At 34.3% G+C, this 22,256-nt stretch overlaps 1 protein-coding gene across 1 annotated transcript in view; it reads left to right on the forward strand.

Annotated features, from left to right (window-relative positions):
- The window catches only part of GRIA2 (glutamate ionotropic receptor AMPA type subunit 2), a 121,498-nt gene extending 101,614 nt beyond the window's left edge, over window positions 1-19,884 (forward strand). The window contains exons 7-12 of the mRNA XM_082727760.1: window positions 11,223-11,390; window positions 11,633-11,737; window positions 12,416-12,526; window positions 14,013-14,219; window positions 14,719-15,089; window positions 19,623-19,884. Coding sequence (XP_082583886.1) covers window positions 11,223-11,390; window positions 11,633-11,737; window positions 12,416-12,526; window positions 14,013-14,219; window positions 14,719-15,089; window positions 19,623-19,869 — 1,209 coding nt within the window. The 3' untranslated portion in view covers window positions 19,870-19,884. The remainder of the gene's footprint in view (window positions 1-11,222; window positions 11,391-11,632; window positions 11,738-12,415; window positions 12,527-14,012; window positions 14,220-14,718; window positions 15,090-19,622) is intronic.
- The last annotated feature ends 2,372 nt before the right edge of the window (window positions 19,885-22,256 follow it).

Consider the following 22,256-nt stretch of genomic DNA (forward strand, 5'->3'; position numbering starts at 1 on the left):
TGGACAGGGCTTTCATGATTTTTTCTGCTCCATGGGTAGAAAAAAGGAAGAAAAACTACTTGGGGGAATGATACAGTATTTTCTAATAAAAAAAATAGCATTATCTTCAATATATGATCTGTTTAAGAAAGGAAAATAAGAATATTTCCTAATGAAATTATTTCTTTATATATTGTCTTTTGGGTCATTGACTGTACCAGGTACATAGCCTTATAATTTAAGTCATGTTTTATTGTCATTGAAATAAAAACTTAGTTTATAGGCATAAAAACCTGCAAAAATGCAATTCAGTACATGAAATTTTCCCTGTGGTTACGCTTGGGAGATAATATAAACTATTTCAAGTTGTGGGAATATTAAATAAATGATTGTTTTAAACTTTTAGTCTTCTCCAGAAGTTAACAAATCTTTGATAGTTTCTTAGTTAAAATCATCCTTATTCAATAAATACAAGTAAAATATAAACATTTCAATATTTTGCATATTTTAATAACCAAGAAATATGTTAATAATGTTAAATTTCTTCATTCTTATACTCTGTACAAAAAATTATGCTAAAGTCACGGTACACAGATTTTACATCTGGTTCACCAATTTGCTAATTTCAGGCAACGTTCATTCATTTATTCATTTATCAATGCATTTATCCATTCAATACCTATCTATTGAGTTTTTACTCTGCAAGCTGGCATTGTTCTAAGTGTCAGAGAAATGACAAAGTTCCAGTCTGAGAGCATTAAGGAACCACCAGAGGAGAGTTTTGATATAGGAAGATTACTGGTTACCCTCTTCTGCAACGCTGTCTGCTGACAATAGATTGTAGGGTTTGCCCCTGATGGCAGGTGAGCTTTTAGGACGATATCATGAACAATCCAGGCAGCCAATGTAACTGGTTGTCTTAACTGTGGTGGCGGCACCAGGAAGGAGGGAAATGAATGGGTTTGTTACAATTGCTGAGTCTTTCAGATTTCTTTATTTGTAAATGAAAAAACTATTGCAGCAATCATAACCATTCGTTTATTATATAGTGATATAAATTCAGTTGAAAGATATTTGTGGGTTAAAAACAAGACTCTGAAAGGCAGTCCGCATCATTTGTGTCTTCCTGACCCCAGTGTCCTACAGTGCTTTACACACAGTAGACACATAGTAGATATTTGTTGAAATGAAAAATATAAAGAAACCCTTTGAAAATAACAAATCACTGAGAAAGAAAAAAAAAGTAATTATCATTTCTGTGAACTTTGGCTAAAATTTCTGCACTAATATTTGTTTTGCCTTTTATTCAGCCCTGGCATAACAGTAGTGGTACTTTACTTGACGATCATCAGACCAGAACCATTACGGCACCTAGATTTAAATGGACAATTAAAGTGACCATTTTACTTTCCTTAAAAAAAAGAAAAAAAGTTTTGAAAGAGGCAGTTAATAAAGATGATTTGGCACTCTCTCAAAAATAATTTACAAATACTTCTATTTTTAGATAGATTTTCAGTGTTTCCGTGTCTTCAACAACTTGTAAGATGATAGCTATCCATTCAGCCTGGTAACATCAGCAATCTGAACCTCGGTTCAACTTCTGCATCTGTGGTATTCTGCTGATGTTAAGGCATTCAACAATAATACATGACCATGACTGACCTTTTCGTGGCCCTTTAAATAATGGTTTTCCCACCAGAATCTCATTTCAGTCAGGAAAGGACTTAAAGCACAGACTCAAACTTTCTTAATTGCTGCCCTAAGAGAGTTATTAGGCCTGTCTGAAAATAGCATAATCTTTTTCAGTTCAGTAATTAGCGCCATGCATTATATAGTACCCTAGTGGCTTAATAGAATTAATTCTGCTTCTTGAACATTTTAACTGACCAAAACCACTGCTGACACATTGGCATTCCCTATTCCTAATATTAAAGTATTTTGCCACACAATAGCCTAGAGGCTTGATGTGTTTTGTTTCTTATATTACATGGCTTGAAAAGTATGTAAATGGTTGAAATAAGCCTGTAAATTAAAATTTTGATACTGGGGGCACCTGGGTAGCTCAGTCGATTAAGTGTCTGCCTTGGTCTCAGGTCGTGATCCCAGGATCCTGAGATCCAGTCCCATGTTGGTCTCCCTGCTCAGCAGGAAGCCTGCTTCTCCCTCTCCCTCTGCTGCTCCCCTCTCCCACTGTTTGTGCTCTCTCTTGAGCATGCGCTCTCTCTTTCTCTCAGATAAGTAAGTAAAATATTAAAAAAAATAGAAGAAATGATTTTTAAAATGAAGTAAAATTATGATATTGGTAACATTTTTGTTAAAAATAATTGAAAAAAATATATTGTACTATTTAAATGTATGTTAGAGCATTAAGAGTAAAAAGGCATACGACTATCTGTAATACTACTGCAGGATGTCTGATTCATTTCATTTCCACATTTCTTCATCTGTAGAGGGAATAAGTTAGGCAGTTTATAAGATTTATCTCAAACATCTAATGCCATGATTATGTAAAGTGCTAATTTGACACTTAATAAAACATACACTAATACTTTTAATTTTTACTGAATCTATGATTTCTCACATGGTTCTTCTGTCTCTCAAAGATTATAATGACTTGCAGGCAGTCATGTCTCAACTCCAAATATCAAAATCAAACCCTAAAATATCTTGTAACATAATTGTTTATTTTCCCTGGATTAAAAAAGATGAGGAACTTTCACTTTGTTAGAAGATTCTTAGGAAGTGGAGAAAGTCTGGGAGAAATTTATGCAACCAACAAAATAAAAGATCTGTCTCTAAGAAAGTCTCTCCCTGGCAATGACAGGTGAATCAAACCAGATAATGTTTTGATTTGAGTATCTTTTCTCCATCATGATGAATCTAATTAGTTTTATCTGAAACTTTTGAGTGCTTACATGAACCCAAAGTTTCAGAATGTAAAAGTCTTTGTCCTTAAGCAAAACTCAGTCAGGGTCAGTAGCCCATCTGAATAATTCAGGTTAAATATGTTGTTTTAATGTACTCCTTTTACATGAAGAGTATTTCTTCACAGGGGCTTAAAAATTATTTTTACTACTCAAAAAGAATAATAAAAATGTTAAATTTAATTTCTTTCCAACAGACCTGGTTTTTTCACCCTTGAAGCTCTGTGCTTACTAGATGTTGATTTTTTTTTTTTTACTTTGTAGTTACAATTTAAAGTTTATTAGAGCAGTTTAAGGTTCACCACAACACTGAGCAAAAAAAGAATTTCTGTATATCTCTGCCCCTCACCCCAAGCACAACTTCCTCCAATATCTGCTTCACTCACCAGAGTGATTCATTTGTTAGAACTGATGAATCTTCATTGACATCATGATTACCCAAAGTCCATATTTTACATTATGGTTCACTCTTAGTGTACATCCTATAGTTTGGGACAAATGTACAATAACATTCTCCCATCATTACAGTCTCGTAGTGAATATTTTCACTACTGTAAAAATCTCTGTTCTGCTTATTCATCTCTCCTCTTGCTCATAGCAAACACGGAATCTTCTTTACTGTCTCTATAGTTTTGCCTTTTCCAGAATGCATATAGTTAGAATCATCAGTATGTAGTCTTTTTAGATTTGCTTTTTTTCACTTAGTAATATACATACAAGGTTCCTTCATGTCTTTTCATGGCTTGGTAGCTTACTCTTTTTAAGCCCTGATAATATCCCATCATATTCCATTACCTGGATGTATTGTTCACTTACTGAAGGAAGCATATCTTGGTTGCTTCCAAGTTTCAGCACTGTGAATAAAGCTACCTCAAATATATGCACAATGGTTTTTGAGTGGATGTATGATTTCAACTTCTTTGGGTAAATAGCAAGTAGTACAATTGTTGGATCATATGGTGAGAGTATGTTTAGTTTTCAAGAAACTGCCAAATTGTCTCCCAAAGTGGCTGTACCATTTTGCATTGTCATTAGCAATGAATGAGAGTTTCTGTTGCTCCATCGATGTTGAGTTTCTGTGAAGATCCTGTGACTTTGGGACGCCTGGGTGGCTCAGTTGGTTGGGCGGCTGCCTTCGGCTCAGGTCATGATCTCAGCGTCCTGGGATCGAGTCCCACATTGGGCTCCTTGCTTGGCGGGGAGCCTGCTTCTCCCTCTGCCTCTGCTGCCGCTCTTCCTGCCTGCCTGTGCTCTCTCTCTCTCTCTCTCTCTCTCTCTGGCAAAAAAAAAAAAAAAAAAAAAAAAAAAAAAATCCTGTGACTTTGTGTGGTGAAGTTTCGAAGGGCACACATTCAATGAGCTTTAAACAGCCTTATCACAGATACTTCTTTTCCAGAGGGTGGACTCCAATTAAATTTAAAATTAAGACAAGCGAATGAACTTAAATGTATAATGTGTTTACCAATACTGTTTTCTTTTTGTTTTTAATGGCTCTAGTTGATCTTAATCATTGCTCAGGATCAAGAAAGAAAAATAAAGGGAGACTTTCTAAAGCTTTTCTTATAGGTTTACTCATTTTTCCTAGAACTCATCATTTTTGACCATTTTGATATCTTGATAAAATGAAGAAATTGAGAATTATATTGTGAGATTCTTAAGGAACATATCATTCAGCATATAAGAACTTTAATCAGGGGCACCTGGATGGCTCAGTGGGTTAGGCCTCTGCCTTCGGCTCAGGTCATGATCTCAGGGTCCTGGGATAGAGCCCCGCATCAGGCTCTCTGCTCTGTGGGGAGCCTGCTTCCCCTCTCTCTCTGCCTGCCTCTGCCTACCTGTGATCTCTCTCTCTGTCAAACAAAAAAGTAAAATCTTTAAAAAAAGAATTTTAAATAAGTGATAAAATTTTATTTTTTTATTTTTTAAAAGATTTTATTTATTTACTTGAGAGGGAGAGAGAGAGACAGCAAGAGAGAGCATGAGAGGGGAGAAGGTCAGGGGAGTAGCAGACACTGATGGAGTTGGGAGCCTGATGCAGGACTCGTTCCTGGGACTCTGGGATCATGACCTGAGCCAAAGGCAGTTAGTTGCTTAACTGACTGAGCCACTCAGGCGCCCCAAGTGATATAATTTAAAAAATGAGTATATACCATTTATCAGGCCATAAGGCCTTTAACAGACCAAGGTTGTTAGAGCATTATTTTTATTAAAAGTAATTGGTATTAAGGAAATTTTTAAAATGGTAATTTAACAATGGATGTTCTTCAGACAAAGCTAAACTGGAATTGTCACTACAGGATTTCTTACAGCCTTTAATACGGCAATGTGAGAATCAGTTTCTGAATTTATTGCCTCACAGATTCTTGTGGATTAGGATAGTGGTTTCCAAAACAGCAAAACAAACTAGTTTTATATACCAGGTTAGATAGTAATAAAAGGAAAAAAGAAAGCAAACATGCTGTTTAATAACTTGCATTTTGGGGCATACTTTATACATCACCTGGCTTCTCATTTCCTCTAACTGTACTCATTTGATGTGGTGTTTGCCAAACAAGGGCATCTGCTGTCCCTGTGTGCGACACTGAGGAGTTTCCTGGGACTGCAGATTTTCTGTGTAAGACAGGGATAACATTCATTAACCTGACAAACCAAAATGGTTGGTCACCGTCATTGTCACAGAAACACAGAGATCTGGACTCAAACTCCACCTTAATTTTTTTCTAACTCTGGGCAAAATATAATCTGTTAACTTAGAATCTTCATCTATAAAACTGGAGTAAAAGTATTTGTTGCATAGAATTTTTTAAAAAGGGCTCATGAGGAAACCACCCTGCTCAGGTTAGTCGACATGAATTATTTTTTCCTCACCAGCTTTTCCAATACTACTATGACATAGGAGAAGCATTGTTTCACTTATTTTGTTGATAAGAAACACTTTATTTTCATTGATAAAAAACACTTTATCTTACCCAAGGCAATTGAGCAGTAAATGATAAAATCAGGGCTTGGGCCCTGCCTTCTGTGATACATTCAATACTTTATAAACCATATATATTTCAATTTCAAGTGTCAAGGAGAGTTTGAAAGTAGCTATTCATAGTAACTTTTTAGCACTTTTATAACATGTAAAGTCTAGTACTTTTTCTTTGAATATCTTTTATTTTATCACAGTGCAGAAGACCCATGTTTAAGCATAGATGCTATCATAATAATGACCCATAAAATGTTATGTTATAGTCTATTTATCCTTTTTGTATGTTCATTAGATCCTAAGTGTACATAGAACTTCTCTATTCCTTGTTTTTGTTGGCTGTCAGAATACTGATTTCTGGTTTTAGTGATTATAGTAATGTATTATTGAATAATGTCTGATGACTATTGGGCATAACAAACATGTTTAAAATGCATATTTCATTTTGTACTGGAAAAATAGGTCTCAATAAACATACATTTAAAATGGAATAAAAAGTACATTTGGAAAATGGACCATAAAAACGTTTTCCCAGATTTCTTCTTAAAGTGTGGATAGGATGCGATTGTGATATAGCACTGCAAAACACAATGGTCCCCCACTGAATTATAAATTTCCAACTCAGCTGAGGGATTTCACAGAACCTAAACACCAGGACAGAGATGATACATTTGTTTTCAAAGAAGGAGATAGTTACATTGCCATCATGTTCCCTTCAAGTTAATTTACATCTAGTTTAGGAAATGGTAGAACTGAAATATCTAACTCTCCAATCAAAAATGTGAATATATTTGTTTAGGAAAAATAAATGAGCCACATATGTAGAACATAAACAAAGAGGAACTCTGGATATAGTGTCTGTTTATTTTCTCTCCGTCCAGAATTGTGTTTTTATGATTGTGACTTTTAATTTAAAACAATAATGGGCTGGAAACTTGATTAAATTTGAGCATTTGAAAAAGGTTGAAAGGATTTTTCTTCTTAGCATGCTCATGCTCCGAATCATAATTGTTAACATGCCGCATGAACCTCAGTGCTTTTAGTTCATTCAACCTAATCTTATTTTTTAATGTAGTTTGCCAACATTTATAGACCTCTAAAACATTTAGGAGATGGCTTGATAGATTTCTCATACTAATGTGAGCAGGCTGACCCAATGAAGATTTTGGCTTTTCACTATTATCGTAACTTTTTAAATGTGCATTGCAATACTTCTTTTTTTAATATCCAATTTATTTAATTTAGGCTCTATTTCCTATTCAGTAACCTAGACTTTATTTTAAAAATTACACTGGCAATGAACTAATTACTGTATAGGAAAGCAAATTAACCAATTTTTTCTCTAGGAGAATAGAAATAAGCATCTATGTAAGGTGGATAAATCTAATATGTAATCTTATTTCTCCAGGTATTTTCCTAAGTAAATAGGATTCAAAACAATGTCTTTTTCTTAAGAAAACAATACATGAATATTCTAGAATACTTAGAAAAGTAATAAATCATGTTTGCTTCCTCTCTATTATCATAACCATTTTGTTTATTTTTCTTTCCCTTATTTGTGAAGAGATATTACCATTTTTTTTACCATTCTCATTAATCAATGAAAAAGGTATTTTTTAAATTTAGTTGTAATAATGTTTTCACTAATTTTATAATTGACATTATTCATATTGTTATATAACCTTTATTAGCATCACTTTTTAATGGCTGCATTATACTTTCTTAAGGCAGAAAGTACAGGTTTTAAGGATTCTTTATAGTCAGAAATGTGGGTTGTTTCTAAATATGGATGGATCTGCCACATACTATATTTTGTTAATTTCTCAGATATAGTTTGGAGAAAAAGGTTGAGATTTTTTGGAAAAAATGGTGATGGGTTTTACTTAGATCTGTCTAGTTAAGATATTTGTGGGAACCTCAAGTGCATCCATCCGGGAGATAATCTAAATATGTAGAGGAATCCTATATAGGCCTGTAATGACATTGTTTAGGTGGTATCACAAGAGAAGAAATAAGGAAGAAAACTTAGAGGTAAATATGAATATCTTTTTACAGTTTACTACACTCAGTCACAGGGCTCATGCCTCAAAATTATTTTCTCTTTTTCTTCTTCTTGCCAACTTTCCCATCAAATTTGACTCATTCATATGGTCAAAAGAAAGAGATTCAATTAAACTAATACATACAAAGATTAAATGAACGATAACCTCACACTGCCATTTTGGTATTAGAAAAATGGAGGCTTAAGAAATTTCTGGATACATGGAGGGGATGATTCATACAACATGAACTACTTTTCATATGCCTTATTGTAATGTCTCTCATATTAAGAGGACAGATCTGACATTTATCTGCCATCAGGTTGATTTATTTTTTTTTTATTTTTTTTTATTTATTTAATTTTTATTTTTTTAAAGATTTTTATTTACTTATTTGTCAGAGAGAGAGCGAGCGAGAGCGAGCACAGGCAGACAGAGTGGAAGGCAGAGTCAGAGGGAGAAGCAGGCTCCCTGCAGAGCAAGGAGCCCGATGTGGGACTCGATCCCAGGACGCTGGGATCATGACCTGAGCCAAAGGCAGCTGCTTAACCAACTGAGCCACCCAGGCGTCCCATCAGGTTGATTTATAACACTATGATAGACATATTGTGATTATCTGCTTATAACCTTTTCACTAGACTGGAAGAGAACATGAATCCCGTAAAGAGAGTGTCCAGTATCAAGTTCTCTGATTTCCCCACCTACATTCTTTCCTTCTTTCCTAGGTCTTTGTAATGTATCTGGCCCTGCTCTGGTCTCTGAGAATCCAGTGGTGTAAGATGAGTTTTCTACTTCCCTAGAGTAAATATTCCAGTAGGGAAGAGAGATGAAATAGAGAAATAAAGAATTCATGAACAAGATATTCAGATACTAGTAGCGACTTTGAAGAAATACATAAGGTCATGTGAAGAGGAGTGGTTGAGTCCATGCTGGGCAGGAAGGGCATCATTGAGGAAGTAATGTTTGAGCACATACATGTAATTTAAAGCCATGAACTGAGCGAGACCACCTCAAGAGAGAGAGAAGAGGGTTGATGTGGAATGGCAAGTTTAGAAAATTCCTCTTAAATTTTTTAATGAAGGAAACAGAAAAAAAAGCAAGGGTTATAAATGAAACAAGATGGGATTGGGAGGGAGACAAACCATAAGTGACTCTTAATCTCACAAAACAAACTGAGGGTTGCTGGGGGGAGGGGGTTTGGGAGAAGGGGGTGGGATTATGGACATTGGGGAGGGTATGTGCTTTGGTGAGTGCTGTGAAGTGTGTAAACCTGGTGATTCACAGACCTGTACCCCTGGGGATAAAAATATATGTTTATTAAAAAAAAAAAAAAAAAAAAAAGAAAGGACAAATACCCAACTTTTGTAGCAGCATGGACGGGACTGGAAAAGATTATTATGCTGAGTGAAATAAGTCAAGCAGAAAGAGTCAATTATCATATGGTTTCACTTATTTGTGGAGCATAACAAATAGCATGGAGGACATGGGGAGTTAGAGAGGAGAAGGGAGTTGGGGGAAATTGGAAGGGGAGGTGAACCATGAGAGACTATGGACTCTGAAAAACAATCTGAGGATTTTGAAGGGGTGGGGGGTGGGAGTTTGGGGTACTAGGTGGTGGGTATTATAAAGGGCACGAATTACATGGAGCACTGGGTGTGGTGAAAAATAATGAATACTGTTATGCTGAAAATAAAAAATAAATTAAAGAAAAAAAAATTAAAAAAAAAAAAAAGCAAGGGTTAGTATTGGAAGGAGATATAAACCAAAGAAGCAGTTACTGTATCATCTGTCTATCTATATCTATCTATTTATATCTATCTATTTATCTATCTACTGATTGATCTTTCTTTCTATCTCTCTCATCTATCTACCTACCTACCCATCTGTCATCTGTATCTATCATTTATCGTCATCTATCTCTTTATTTATGGTAGGAGATACCAAAGCATTTGAAGTGCTAATAAAGATGATCCAGTAGAGAGAGAGAAAAGGCTGATGCAGGATATTGAGGTTGTAATTGTAGATGAAATGTCCTTAGAAAGATCAGAGGGACTGTATCTGTGTGCTGTTGGAGCGTCTGTCCTTATGAAGAAGCATGGCCATCTCGAGTGCTGTCAGCTCAGGAGGGAAATAGAGAGAATGTGATCATGGCAGTTTTGTGGTTGAAAGGTAAAAGGTTTCTGTCTGAAGGCTTCTATTTTTTTCGGTGACGTATAGGCAAGATAATCAGCAGGAATTCAGAGAAAGAGAAGTGTGCAGAGCTGTAGGTATTATGAGAAGAAAAGAGGAGGTATAAAATAATCATTTTTGAGAGTGGAAGAACTAAGTTACTAAAGAAAGGAGGAGGAGGATTTGGAAATAGTAAGTGCTCGTTTTGGATTTGTGGTCAAGAATTTTAGGGTGTCTCAAAATTAGTACGACGTTGCATTTTTTACACAGCTTCACTGTACTTTCGTTACTCACAGATTGAAAAATACTCAGTAACAAATTTCCTAAGTGTTCATTAAAGCTATTATGTTAAAATGTGATTTGTCATTAACAATAGCAGCGTGATACATTTGATAGATGGCGGTATATATCCATGTATGTAATAATACCTATCCAGCCACTGACAGTGCTTGGTGCCCTCAGATAAGCTCTTTTTTTTAATGCTTGGGGGCCAAGCATTACAGCCTCCTGTAATAATCCTATTGTCCCATTGGGATCTGAATACCGTAAGTTTGGACCCACTGTTATTTTATCATAGACTGTTGAACCATGAAGGGGGCACAGAAATTGTAAAATTTGTTGGTTCTTCTTTTCGATTACCATAACCACATAGGGGATCTTAAAAATGGATATTTCAGGACTATTGTAGATCTATGTGAACATCACTGAGGTAGACTTAGAGACTTAAACTCATCAATATTCTTTCCCTATTGCCAAATGAATCCCGCATAAGTAGAGGCATATTTGTTTGTAAATTTGATAATTTCCTATATACCCAAATCAGACCATAAAGGGATTCCCTAACTAGGGAATTGGTTTTAAAAGAAAAGTGCTATTATTATAAAAGATCTCACCCCAAATAGCTGAAATGCTAATGTAAGAGGCAGTGCTTCCAGCCAAAAGCATACTCCACAGTCCTGGTATTTTATGCTACCCCTCAGATTCTTAGACTTCTAGCTGAAGCATGGTGTCTAAAGTCTTGGGCTGTGATATGGTGTTGTATGGTGGCCAGCTGCAACCCAGAAGGCCAGTGTGCAGTGACCCTCTGAATTTTTTCCTATTCTTATGATATTCTTATGATATGTGTGTGATATTTTTCAGTACACTTCTGCTCTAACCTATGATGCTGTTCAAGTGATGACTGAGGCTTTCCGCAACCTTCGGAAGCAGAGAATTGAAATCTCTCGAAGGGGGAATGCAGGAGATTGCCTGGCAAACCCAGCAGTCCCCTGGGGACAAGGCGTAGAAATAGAAAGGGCCCTCAAACAGGTCAGTCACTCAAAATGATGAGTGTGACTTAACAGTGGACACTACTTTTTCCTGCTACGTTAGTCTCCTGGCTATGTTTAATGTAAAGTGAATATTATTTCCTAACTGCACAAAGGTATGTTGAAGGGTGAAAAGTAATCTTATGGTTTTCTTAACTTGAGTCCAGTGAGAGTAATCTGTACAGTTTGTATCTTCGGTTGCAGTAAATTGATAACTGTGCTCCTTTCCCATTTCCTCATTAGGTTCAGGTTGAAGGTCTCTCGGGAAATATAAAGTTTGACCAAAATGGAAAAAGAATAAACTATACAATTAACATTATGGAACTCAAAACCAATGGGCCCCGGAAGGTAAATCATTAGTGATCTAAAGGCAGTTTTCTCTCTGCGAGGAGGTGAGTTTGCTAACCCGTCACCTCTTCTTCCGGAGAGTTCTGGAAATGGATATTCACATAGGTAGAGTTTATCTATTTCCAGAGACAGATAATTTTTAATTTTTTTCCCTAAACCTAATCTATTCATTTCTGGTAAGTAATACTGAAATGTAATCTTCAAATGACTGTGAATAGAAGAACGGTTTTTATTTTTTTAATTTTTTTTTTGTTTTTTGATCAAGGTGTAAGAGATTTAATGAGAAGAAAAAGAAACCATCGCTGACAGTTTATGGCTTAGAAGACAAAACATAGCTGGTGCAAATATGCATTAATATTTTAATTCAGTACCTTTCTCTTAACTGTTTTGGATAAAAGTCCATTGCTTGGATTTTATTTCTATTTCCGTATGATTACTCCAAAACAAATTACCCTGGAAAGTATGAGAAGTGAACGTGAAAAGACAAGCCATTTTTAAGAATTGCTTTTGTTTCATTGTTTTTATAATCTCTATTTGTATTAGAGTCACAAAAATAAAAGACACAGCTTTGTTAATGTAGATATAAGTTTTGATTCATACATGAGTTTGAAATAATTCAATGTGTGGCTAATGGAAAGATCATTTATCCATGTGCCTATCTTCTGTAACCTTTTTCAGATCGGATACTGGAGTGAAGTGGACAAAATGGTTGTTACCCTTACCGAGCTCCCTTCTGGAAATGATACCTCTGGGCTTGAGAATAAGACTGTTGTTGTCACTACAATTTTGGTAATTAGCTACCAGTGCTACTGCAGTTCTTCTTATGAAAAATATCTGCCAACTAGAATTGCTGCTAGTGTTTTAGGATAATAACTAATGGAATGCTTCTTTGGCACTGTTTTAATCATGCCTAACATATTTACTCTGTCCAAGGGACCACACAAGTATTAGCTAAAACATTCAAAATATTTGTTATCCTCTTCAATACTGAAATTTAGCTTGACAGAAAATTCATACACTGGTGCGTCACAAGTGTGAGCAGCTGGGGAAGGTCTGGGAGAGGGTTCCCTTTGTTTCTTCCTGTGCTTTACCTTTCAGGGTACCTTCTATCTTCACATTTATTAATAACGTTATTAATAATGTTGGCCAGTCTCTTTCCTTATAAGATGAACTGCTTAAAGATAATTTCTCTTCTTTTTAACCACCAATGTCAACACAGTCATTGAGACACAGCCAGTTCTGAGGGAATGAGATCACATTGAACTGAATCTTGATCATCTAGGCTCTGGAGAGATGGAGGTAGATGCAGATCATCGTGACAAGCCATTGGTGAAATAGAGATGGGGGAAAAGGGCTTCACTAATAGTACATGATTTTGCGACAAAACAATTGTATTTTATTTTGCTGAGCAGTGGTATAGTAAAATTGTGGGATTCATTATTCTAACGATATTGAGAAGAAAAAATATAGGTGTAAATACAGCTGAAAAAAAAACAGCTAATAAGAAATTTGAATAGAAACATTGATTGTCATTTGGAAATACCTTAAAAAGTGTAAGCTCTGACATGTGAGGGCTTTTGGTAATCATGCCATCAAGGGGAACTATTTCACTGAACTCTCAAATATGCTTGATGACACTTTCCAGTAGAGAATTTGGGCTATGTTGAATCATTTTCATACTTCATTTTTCTTGTGTTTACAGGGGGAAGCTACTTTCCATCCTTGCAATTTTATTCTAGGATATTCTGTCTTATAGATGAAGTGAGACATGAAATCTGAGAGGGTAGCATCAGTACGTCACTATGGCAATGACTATCAATATGATTTCCACATGAACCTTATTTTTGAGGCAGCAACACACAGGGTTTTGGGTGAATGCTGGTTCTTGAAGTCAGCATGACCCTAACCTAGAATAAGAGTGTGGTGGATCTAAAGTTGAATAAAACAGATGTTGAGCAACATTATTCCTATCTATACTCTAGGAGTTTACAAACATGACAAGGGGGCATGTCAACAGTTTGTGCTTTTGAGTTTCTTGCTTACTTTGTTATGGCTAGATACAAGTCATATTAATTAAATATAATGTTAGGCATTTGAGGACCTTTTTTCTCAAAGGTATTATGCTCAATATTTTTCTGCTGATATTTTCCACCATTCATATTCTACAGTTTTTCTGGCTACCAGGTAATAATTAAACCAGAAGACTTGAATCAGTAAAAGTAGTTAACACAACTATTTTTTTTTAAATCAATGAAAGAACTGTCTTTCCATATAGGAATCTCCATATGTTATGATGAAGAAAAATCATGAAATGCTTGAAGGCAATGAGCGCTATGAGGGCTACTGTGTTGACTTGGCTGCAGAAATCGCCAAACATTGTGGGTTCAAGTACAAGTTGACAATTGTTGGGGATGGCAAGTATGGGGCCAGGGATGCTGACACGAAAATTTGGAATGGGATGGTTGGAGAACTTGTATACGGGGTAAGTATAGCTCTTCTCCCAAATAAAGTCATTCAGTTTGAACTCTTGTTGACAGAATTCCCCGCTTTCCTGCAAAGTACCTCTATCTGAAGTTGTTAGTTTCCCACATTACTGAAGAATACTATCTTTTTGCCTTGTGAACATCTGAAAATTAATGCTAACCTCAGAAGCACACATGCACACTAAATGAGACAGACATTTGATTTGTCTTGAAGCATATGAACCATATACATTGCTCAAAGGCACCAAAGGCATAGATTCAGTGTAGAGATGTAATTATCATAGTCGAGCCAGATGGGTATACTGTGTATTTATAAAAAGGAGGAATATTTAGGTAACAAATTGCTTTTTTGTTTATTTTTTACTGGGACTCTGCCAAGGAAATAATTATTGACATTTCCCTGATTTCCTTTTCTTCCCTTTTGATCCACTAATGTAACCATGATTCCTTTCAGTCCATGACTCTGGGTACTATTACTTTCATTTGTTTTCCTTACAGAAAGCTGACATTGCAATTGCTCCATTAACTATTACCCTTGTGAGAGAAGAGGTGATTGACTTCTCAAAGCCCTTTATGAGCCTCGGGATATCTATCATGATCAAGAAGCCTCAGAAGTCCAAACCAGGAGTGTTTTCATTTCTTGATCCTTTAGCATATGAGATCTGGATGTGCATTGTTTTTGCCTACATTGGGGTCAGTGTAGTTTTATTCCTGGTCAGCAGATTTAGCCCCTACGAGTGGCACACTGAGGAGTTTGAAGATGGAAGAGAAACACAAAGTAGTGAATCAACTAATGAATTTGGGATTTTTAATAGTCTCTGGTTTTCCTTGGGTGCCTTTATGCAGCAAGGATGCGATATTTCGCCAAGGTTGGTTACTCACCTGCTTCAACTTTGTGCATTTTAGGTCTCAAGTGGATATTCATGGTGTTTATGAATTCACTATAAAGAAGTAAACAGCCGCTGACTACCTGTCCAAGCGGTTTAAGACTCTTCAGGACAGACTCTTAATGTCGGCATAAGTCTGTGAAATATTCGAGCAATGTTCTTTGAATGTTGATCTTGTATTTCCTGGTGAAATTATACACACCATGGAGAGGCTATAAAATGCATAAGGTTCCTATCATTCCATGCCTTCTTGGAGGGGTACCGTGTTTTTGCTGCATATTCTCATTTTACAGTCATCTGTGTGTTGATCCACAGACCTGTATATGGGAAAATGGGCAACATCACTTATTAACTATAAAAGCAACAACTTGTTTACAAAACTTCATTGGCACACATCCCATCTCTTTTATTTTCTCATTATTAGCTCATGCAGATGGTATCAGAGAGAGATTATAATTTTTTTTTGCTTTGTTTTTTTAAAGGTTAGATTGCTGAATTATGGGGATCTCTGACAGGATATTTTCCTAGTATTTAGAAGTACATGGTTGGGTAATAATGGTGGCTGATTCACCGCAGCTTGTGCTATATTCAATAGTAATACACACAGATAATGGAATACATTTCTGCATCTAGTCTCATTATGATATATTAGGTACTACTCTAAAATACCTAAATATAATGAGTATCTCGCAAAATACATTTTGCCTTTTTTCATGTTACGACATGAATAGGAAGAATAGCCATATCTGGCTCTTTGGAAGAATAAACCATGATTTTTCTCATATGATTCTTTCACATTTGAAGCCTAAATTATGGTCTACTGACACATTTTAATCTAGGTTTGATTACTTTCCTTTGATTCTATGGGATATCTTAATAACTAGTAAAGGGGATGATTTTTCTAATACTATTTCGTTGTTAGTTTCTGAGCACTTTGGAGATAACTGATTAATTAAAAAAAACTCAAAAATTTGTATCTTTTGTAGTCTTTTTTTGTATACTCCACCCAGTGAGATAAATTAAATATATCATGTATGCAGAAATTATTAATGACTCTCTGCTGTAGGACACATTGTTATGAATTATTTGAATCTAAACAATCTTAATTCCATAGATTCCTTGTGACTTCTTTATGGAACTGCCCTGAATTAAAAATATGCCAATGGTATTTGCATGGCATATATGTATAATAATGATAATATATACAGTGTAGAATAATATAGAAATATATAATAATGTTATATATAATAATATACATAAATATGATGACCTCCTACAAAATATGTAAGATTTATAGTTTTATCTCTACATTTATATGATTTAAGTTAAAGACATAAAGAGTAGTTTCTAATAATGAGGGAGAAAATATTAACCAAATGGGGCTTTCAGAGAATATTCTGGTCCATAAATAATAATAAAATTATTCATCTTTGGTAAGAAGTATAATGTAACTTTAATCCTGAAATAAAACACAATTACCCTAGGGTAACATAAACTATGCTATGCCTTTTGATTTAGTAAGGAGAAGTGTGTGAGGTTCATTATAAAGTAGGATATATTGATCTGGGTTCCTATAGATGGATCCTTAGATTTGTTTGCCTTATTCCTCATGGCTCCTGGCTCTGAAGTTAGTTGTTTTGGTGTCCAGTGCTTTTCAAGGAACAGAAAACATATTTACAGGAATTGTAGCATAGAACACATTTAAAAATCTATGTTACCCTAGGGTCCACCATGACAAACAGACAACTACTAATTTTCCAAAAGCCTGTTTTGTAAAATATGCCCTTTTATCTGTGCTCATGATTTCATTCATGAGTCATGACTTACTACATGACTTACTACAATTTCACATGGAATAATTTTTATTTCCTGGTACACTAAATAGATTTTAGATAGTATATTTTTCCTTGTTATCAACTGATTTATTTTTTTGCTACAGAATATATATATATATATATGAGCAAAATTTGCTTTGCTAAAAAATTTTAAATGTACATATCTTTCATTCTATATTATATGTGCATTTAAATATTGAAAATACTGCATAATACTGGCAAATTTAATGATTATTAAAACAAACCAAACTATCTTTTTTTTACAATGCAATGATGGTTACTCCAGCTTAGGAAAGAAGAATAGAGAAGCATAGTATCTAATAATAATGACGATGATGATGATGATCATGATAATAATAATGATGATGATGATGATTCATGAAATGCACTGATCACTTTGAGATACTCTAAATATTTTGAAAGATATTTATCACCTCTTTTCAAGTAAAACATGGTATGGAAATATGTTATTAATATTACTAGAACATTTAAATTTTAATCAGAAATTATTCATTAACCTGAATTGGTCTTTTTCCTGAAAATAAGTTTAGAATAAGTTTACTGTAGTTTTCTGAAGCCTGGAACCACAGAAATTGTGAGCATAAAATGCTATAAAGTTGACTTTTATTTTCTTGCTTGCCTCTGTTTTTTTCCCCCTAATATCCCAAAAGGATTCCAATGAATAAAAATGTCATTCTTAAAACAGCTATTTAAAATATAGATTTAAAAGAAATCGTAGAATAAAAAAGAAGGAATTGGTAGCATATCCATTTATTTGCTCTTTTAATCCAGATTCAAAGAAGTAAAGGTTTGTTTTTAATTAGAGAAACCATTTTTGTCTGTCACTATAAGACATAAATTGAATTGCCCCCTGCATAAAATGTCTTAGAAACTCTCAGAAACATTAACTGATCCTTTGAAAACAATTACAAATGAATAATAAATTGCTCAAGAATTTTGTTTTGAATGAAGTATAAATTCAATAAATTTATTGAGATAACCTGTCAAACTCAAGTAAATTGGCATATTTAAACTCATTAAATCTGACCTAAGCACTGGAATAGAGAATAACATATCTTTAACTTGTTTTTATAAATGGAACAGAATTAGTTATAAGAACGATTCTGCATTGTCAATTACCATGCAGTTTATAGTGTCAAAGCAATTACTAAGAAGACAGTTTTGTTTTAAGGGATTTGAGCTGCCCTCTTAAATATGGAATACATACCTTTTAATTATGCTTTCCATTGTTATGGAATAGCGAACATTTTGAGAGTGGCTGCGTCTACGCAAGAGGTTTCTTAAATTTAAAATGTATTTAATACCCTATCCATGAGAGAGTAGTTCATTTTTTTCCATTCTGTCATATTTATTTAATTCTTTGCATTTCTCAGAGTCTGTGATAAAGGCTCTTAGTTATATTTTTTCATCACTTGTCACTCTCTCTTTCTCTTTTAGCCAATAGATACTCTTAAAATTCTTTATTTTTAAATAAGCTCCCCACTTTTTTTTGACTGCTAGAATAGTTTATTCTACAAAGGTATATTCCTTACTGTTAAATGTCAGGAGGTCTGTTTTAGGCCATAAATTACCAAACGTTTGTAATTTAGATTTTTAGAAATATTACCTTCTCACTATAGCAAATTTAATTGTTAGATATAGCAAAGTTATTAACCTAAAATGTTATTGTGTTGGATTGTTAAGATTATTTAAACCCCTTTACTTTTTTAAAATCCCTTTATATGTAGAATCCCACCAAATATTTCAGAATAATATGTTATGTATCAATTTCCACATCTACATATCTATATTTATCTCCCTAGGGTTTAAAGTAAGTTATTAGGGATCTATTAAGCTTTCAAAAGTATTTTACATATGAATTTATGGTCAAAGAAATATTATTATTATTATTATATTACAAATCAGGAATTTGTATCTTGACAAATGTTTAAATGTCTAATTTTGTTTTCCTTGAGTTGTCTTTTTTTCTTAAGCAGGAAGCACAGAGGAACAGGGTGGTAGCAGTCCATGCCAGGAAGCCTCAGATTTTTATTCATTAAGAATTATATTTTGTGTCATCCCTTTGTTTGTTGTATCATTGTTCCCCATTTTCTTTTCTGCACCATATCAAAAACCTATGTTTTTGCACACACAAAAAAACCAGTGAAATTTTGGACCTTTTAGAGGGTTTTTGAACTTCATTGGCTGAATTAAAGGGAGGGTTTCAACTTCACCTATGGTACACATTCTTTTATTTTTATTATTTGATTTTGTTTGTCAACATTATTGTGAGTTTTACAAGTGATGTTAAATTCTCTTTTACGTGTTTACTTATGTCATGAATGGATAGTAGGATGGGCATTGGCTGGATTATTTGCATATTTCTTAAAATTGCTTCTTTGTGAAATTTCATACTATAGACAATTTGGGCATTATAACTTTGAAAGAACCTGAGGAATCTGAAGTTTTGACCTCTGGGTAGCTCATTACATCTAGCTAATCTAGACTGCTTACCCAGAATGCTTAATAATTTCCAGTTTTATTAACTAGCAGATATATTAAAAAGTATCAAATTAAATAGTCCCATATAAGTCAATATTTGCATAATATTGCTAACTTGGATTTTTTTTTACTAGGTCATTCATTTCACTTTACAAATCCATTTCATACTTGTTATTAGATCCCTCTCTGGGCGCATTGTTGGAGGTGTGTGGTGGTTCTTTACCCTGATCATAATCTCCTCCTACACGGCTAACTTAGCTGCCTTCCTGACTGTAGAGAGGATGGTATCTCCCATCGAAAGTGCTGAGGATCTTTCTAAGCAAACAGAAATTGCTTATGGAACATTAGACTCTGGATCCACCAAAGAGTTTTTCAGGGTAAGAGATCCTGCTTTCTTAACTTTTGATTTTGATCTTCAAATTTAACCATTTTCCATTTTGTCCTCGCTCCCTCCTTCCTGTGCTCTATGAAGATATTATGTGATAGTAATCCCCTCTCTGTCTCTCTCTGTTCTTGACCTTGTCTCTATACCCCTCCCTTCCCCATCCTTATCCTTAGCTCCATCTCTATTTTGTCATACCTATCTCCTTAGGAGAAGCACACAACATTATAGCAGAATTATAGTTTTATAAAGGTTGTTCTTTTGGAACAAAATTGAAGCAAACTATAAATAAGTTTAGATTGTTATTATTTTTGAAGCAGAATTTTTTAATTTCAAATAAGATAGCTATCATATATTTTACATAGTTTACAGTTGAAAACTCACTTTCAAATCAGTTATGTTAATTCTGTTATGTTAATTAGATAGATTATAGAAATGTGTGAAAATTCTATATTTTTTCAAACTCTCCAAGAAAAAACTAACAAAGTTCTAAATGGATATCATAATTATAACATGTCTATTAAATATATTCTATTTTTCAAAAAAATTGTGACCATATGGTATTTATATATAGGACAAGTCCAATAATCTCATGGCCATACAATTTTCTTTCATTACTATTTTCTCTCTATAAGAAGTTGTTCTATTAAAATGTTTAATACAGCTGATAAATTTAGGTTTTAAGCCAATGTATATAACATATGATAGTTTCTGATGATCTAACAAAATCTTTGAATGCATATGAATTTGCTTGAGTGAGATCTAGGTCGTTCCAGAATTAAGATTAGCATCAGCTGAAGTAGTAGAGTATAATTTGAAAACCATTTTATCTACATTGCCTCTGGTATCTTTTCCAACTAACTTCAGTTGAGTGAAATAAGAGAACAAGTGTGTGCGTGTGTGTGTGTGTGTGCACGTGCGTGCGCATGTATATGTGTGTAGGGGCGAACCACAGCTGATAATAGATAATAACCTGGCTACATGTAGGGAGGGCAGGATCTTTTTTTTTTTTTTAAGATTTTATTTATTTATTTGATAGAGAGAGACAGCCAGAGAGGGAACACAAGCAGGGGGAGTGGGAGAGAGAGAAGCAGGCTTCCCAACGGGCAGAGAGCCCAATGTGGGGCTTGATCCCAGGATCCTGGGATCATGACACAAGCTGAAGGCAGATGCTTAATGACTGAGCCACCCACATGCCCTGGGAGTACAGGATCTTGACGCTTTCTTTAAGCACTGCAATTTAAGCACAGAAGTGTGGTTGATCTATCAGCAACTGCTTTGACTTTAATGCAGTTCTATATATGAATGTTATAATACAGATTTGCTACTAATGACAAATTGCTTTCATCTATGAGCATATATATAATATGTATATAAATACTCTTAAAGTAGCACAGTGTTTTAGTTTTATCATAACACTGGATCTATTAAAATAAATTAGAATTAAGTAGGTTATGAATACTTTATTCTAATTTATTTTAATAGATCCAGTGTTATGATAAAACTAAAACACTGTGCTACTTTAAGATTCATGTAAATAGGTTGTAATACACAAACTGACTTACTGTGTTTTTTAATTACAAATGAGTCCATTATAAATAAATTATTAAATTATGAATTAAAAAAAATAAATTAGAATATTGCATGGTTCTCAATTAGAAGTGTATTTTGAAGCAGTTTTTATTACTCGTATTCCAGTAGGACTTGCATTTATTTTATCTATATACTTTATTCATATTCTTCCTTTTGAAGTAAATGAAATAAGGTACCTGCTATATCATGGTTTCCTTAGTGTTACTTAATGTTGATTAAAACAATCTTGTTTCCAGATATTATCTTACAGATTAGTATACATATATTGAGAGTTACTGTCATTATCTTGTTTGCACCGCAGTGGTTCCAGGTACTCTCCACAGCTGTACATACACATTTCCAGAGCTTTGCCATGTTCCTTAACTCAGTCATAGAAACATATATGTAATTATCAATATGTCAAGATTTCATGATTGGTACACACAAGTTCCCCAGTAGACAAGATGAAAAGACTAGATGACTCTGGGAAAAGAATGCTGTTACTCTTGTGTTTCGGTACACTAACTCCATGAAGACCATGATTCCAGTATGCAGTATGTTCATGTATACGTATGGACCCTTGCCAGCATAATTTGTGGTGTGCCATTTGCCAATATAATACTGTGGAGCTTACCCTTCCTAGAGTAATAGGGAAGTGATAGTGAGTAATTAGGTAAACTGATACCTTTTATTATCATAGTTTTCCCAAGCAGTTTCATATGCATTATCTCTTTGCTTATTTATTTATTAAAATATAATGAACATACAGTACTATATTAGTTTCAGGGGTACAACAAAGTGATTCAACAATTCTATATATTACTCAGTGCTCATAACTCAGTTTTATGAGTTTCAGGT

This window comes from Mustela nivalis, assembly GCF_964662115.1.
Source record: "Mustela nivalis genome assembly, chromosome: 4".
Taxonomy (NCBI): Eukaryota; Metazoa; Chordata; class Mammalia; order Carnivora; family Mustelidae; genus Mustela; species Mustela nivalis.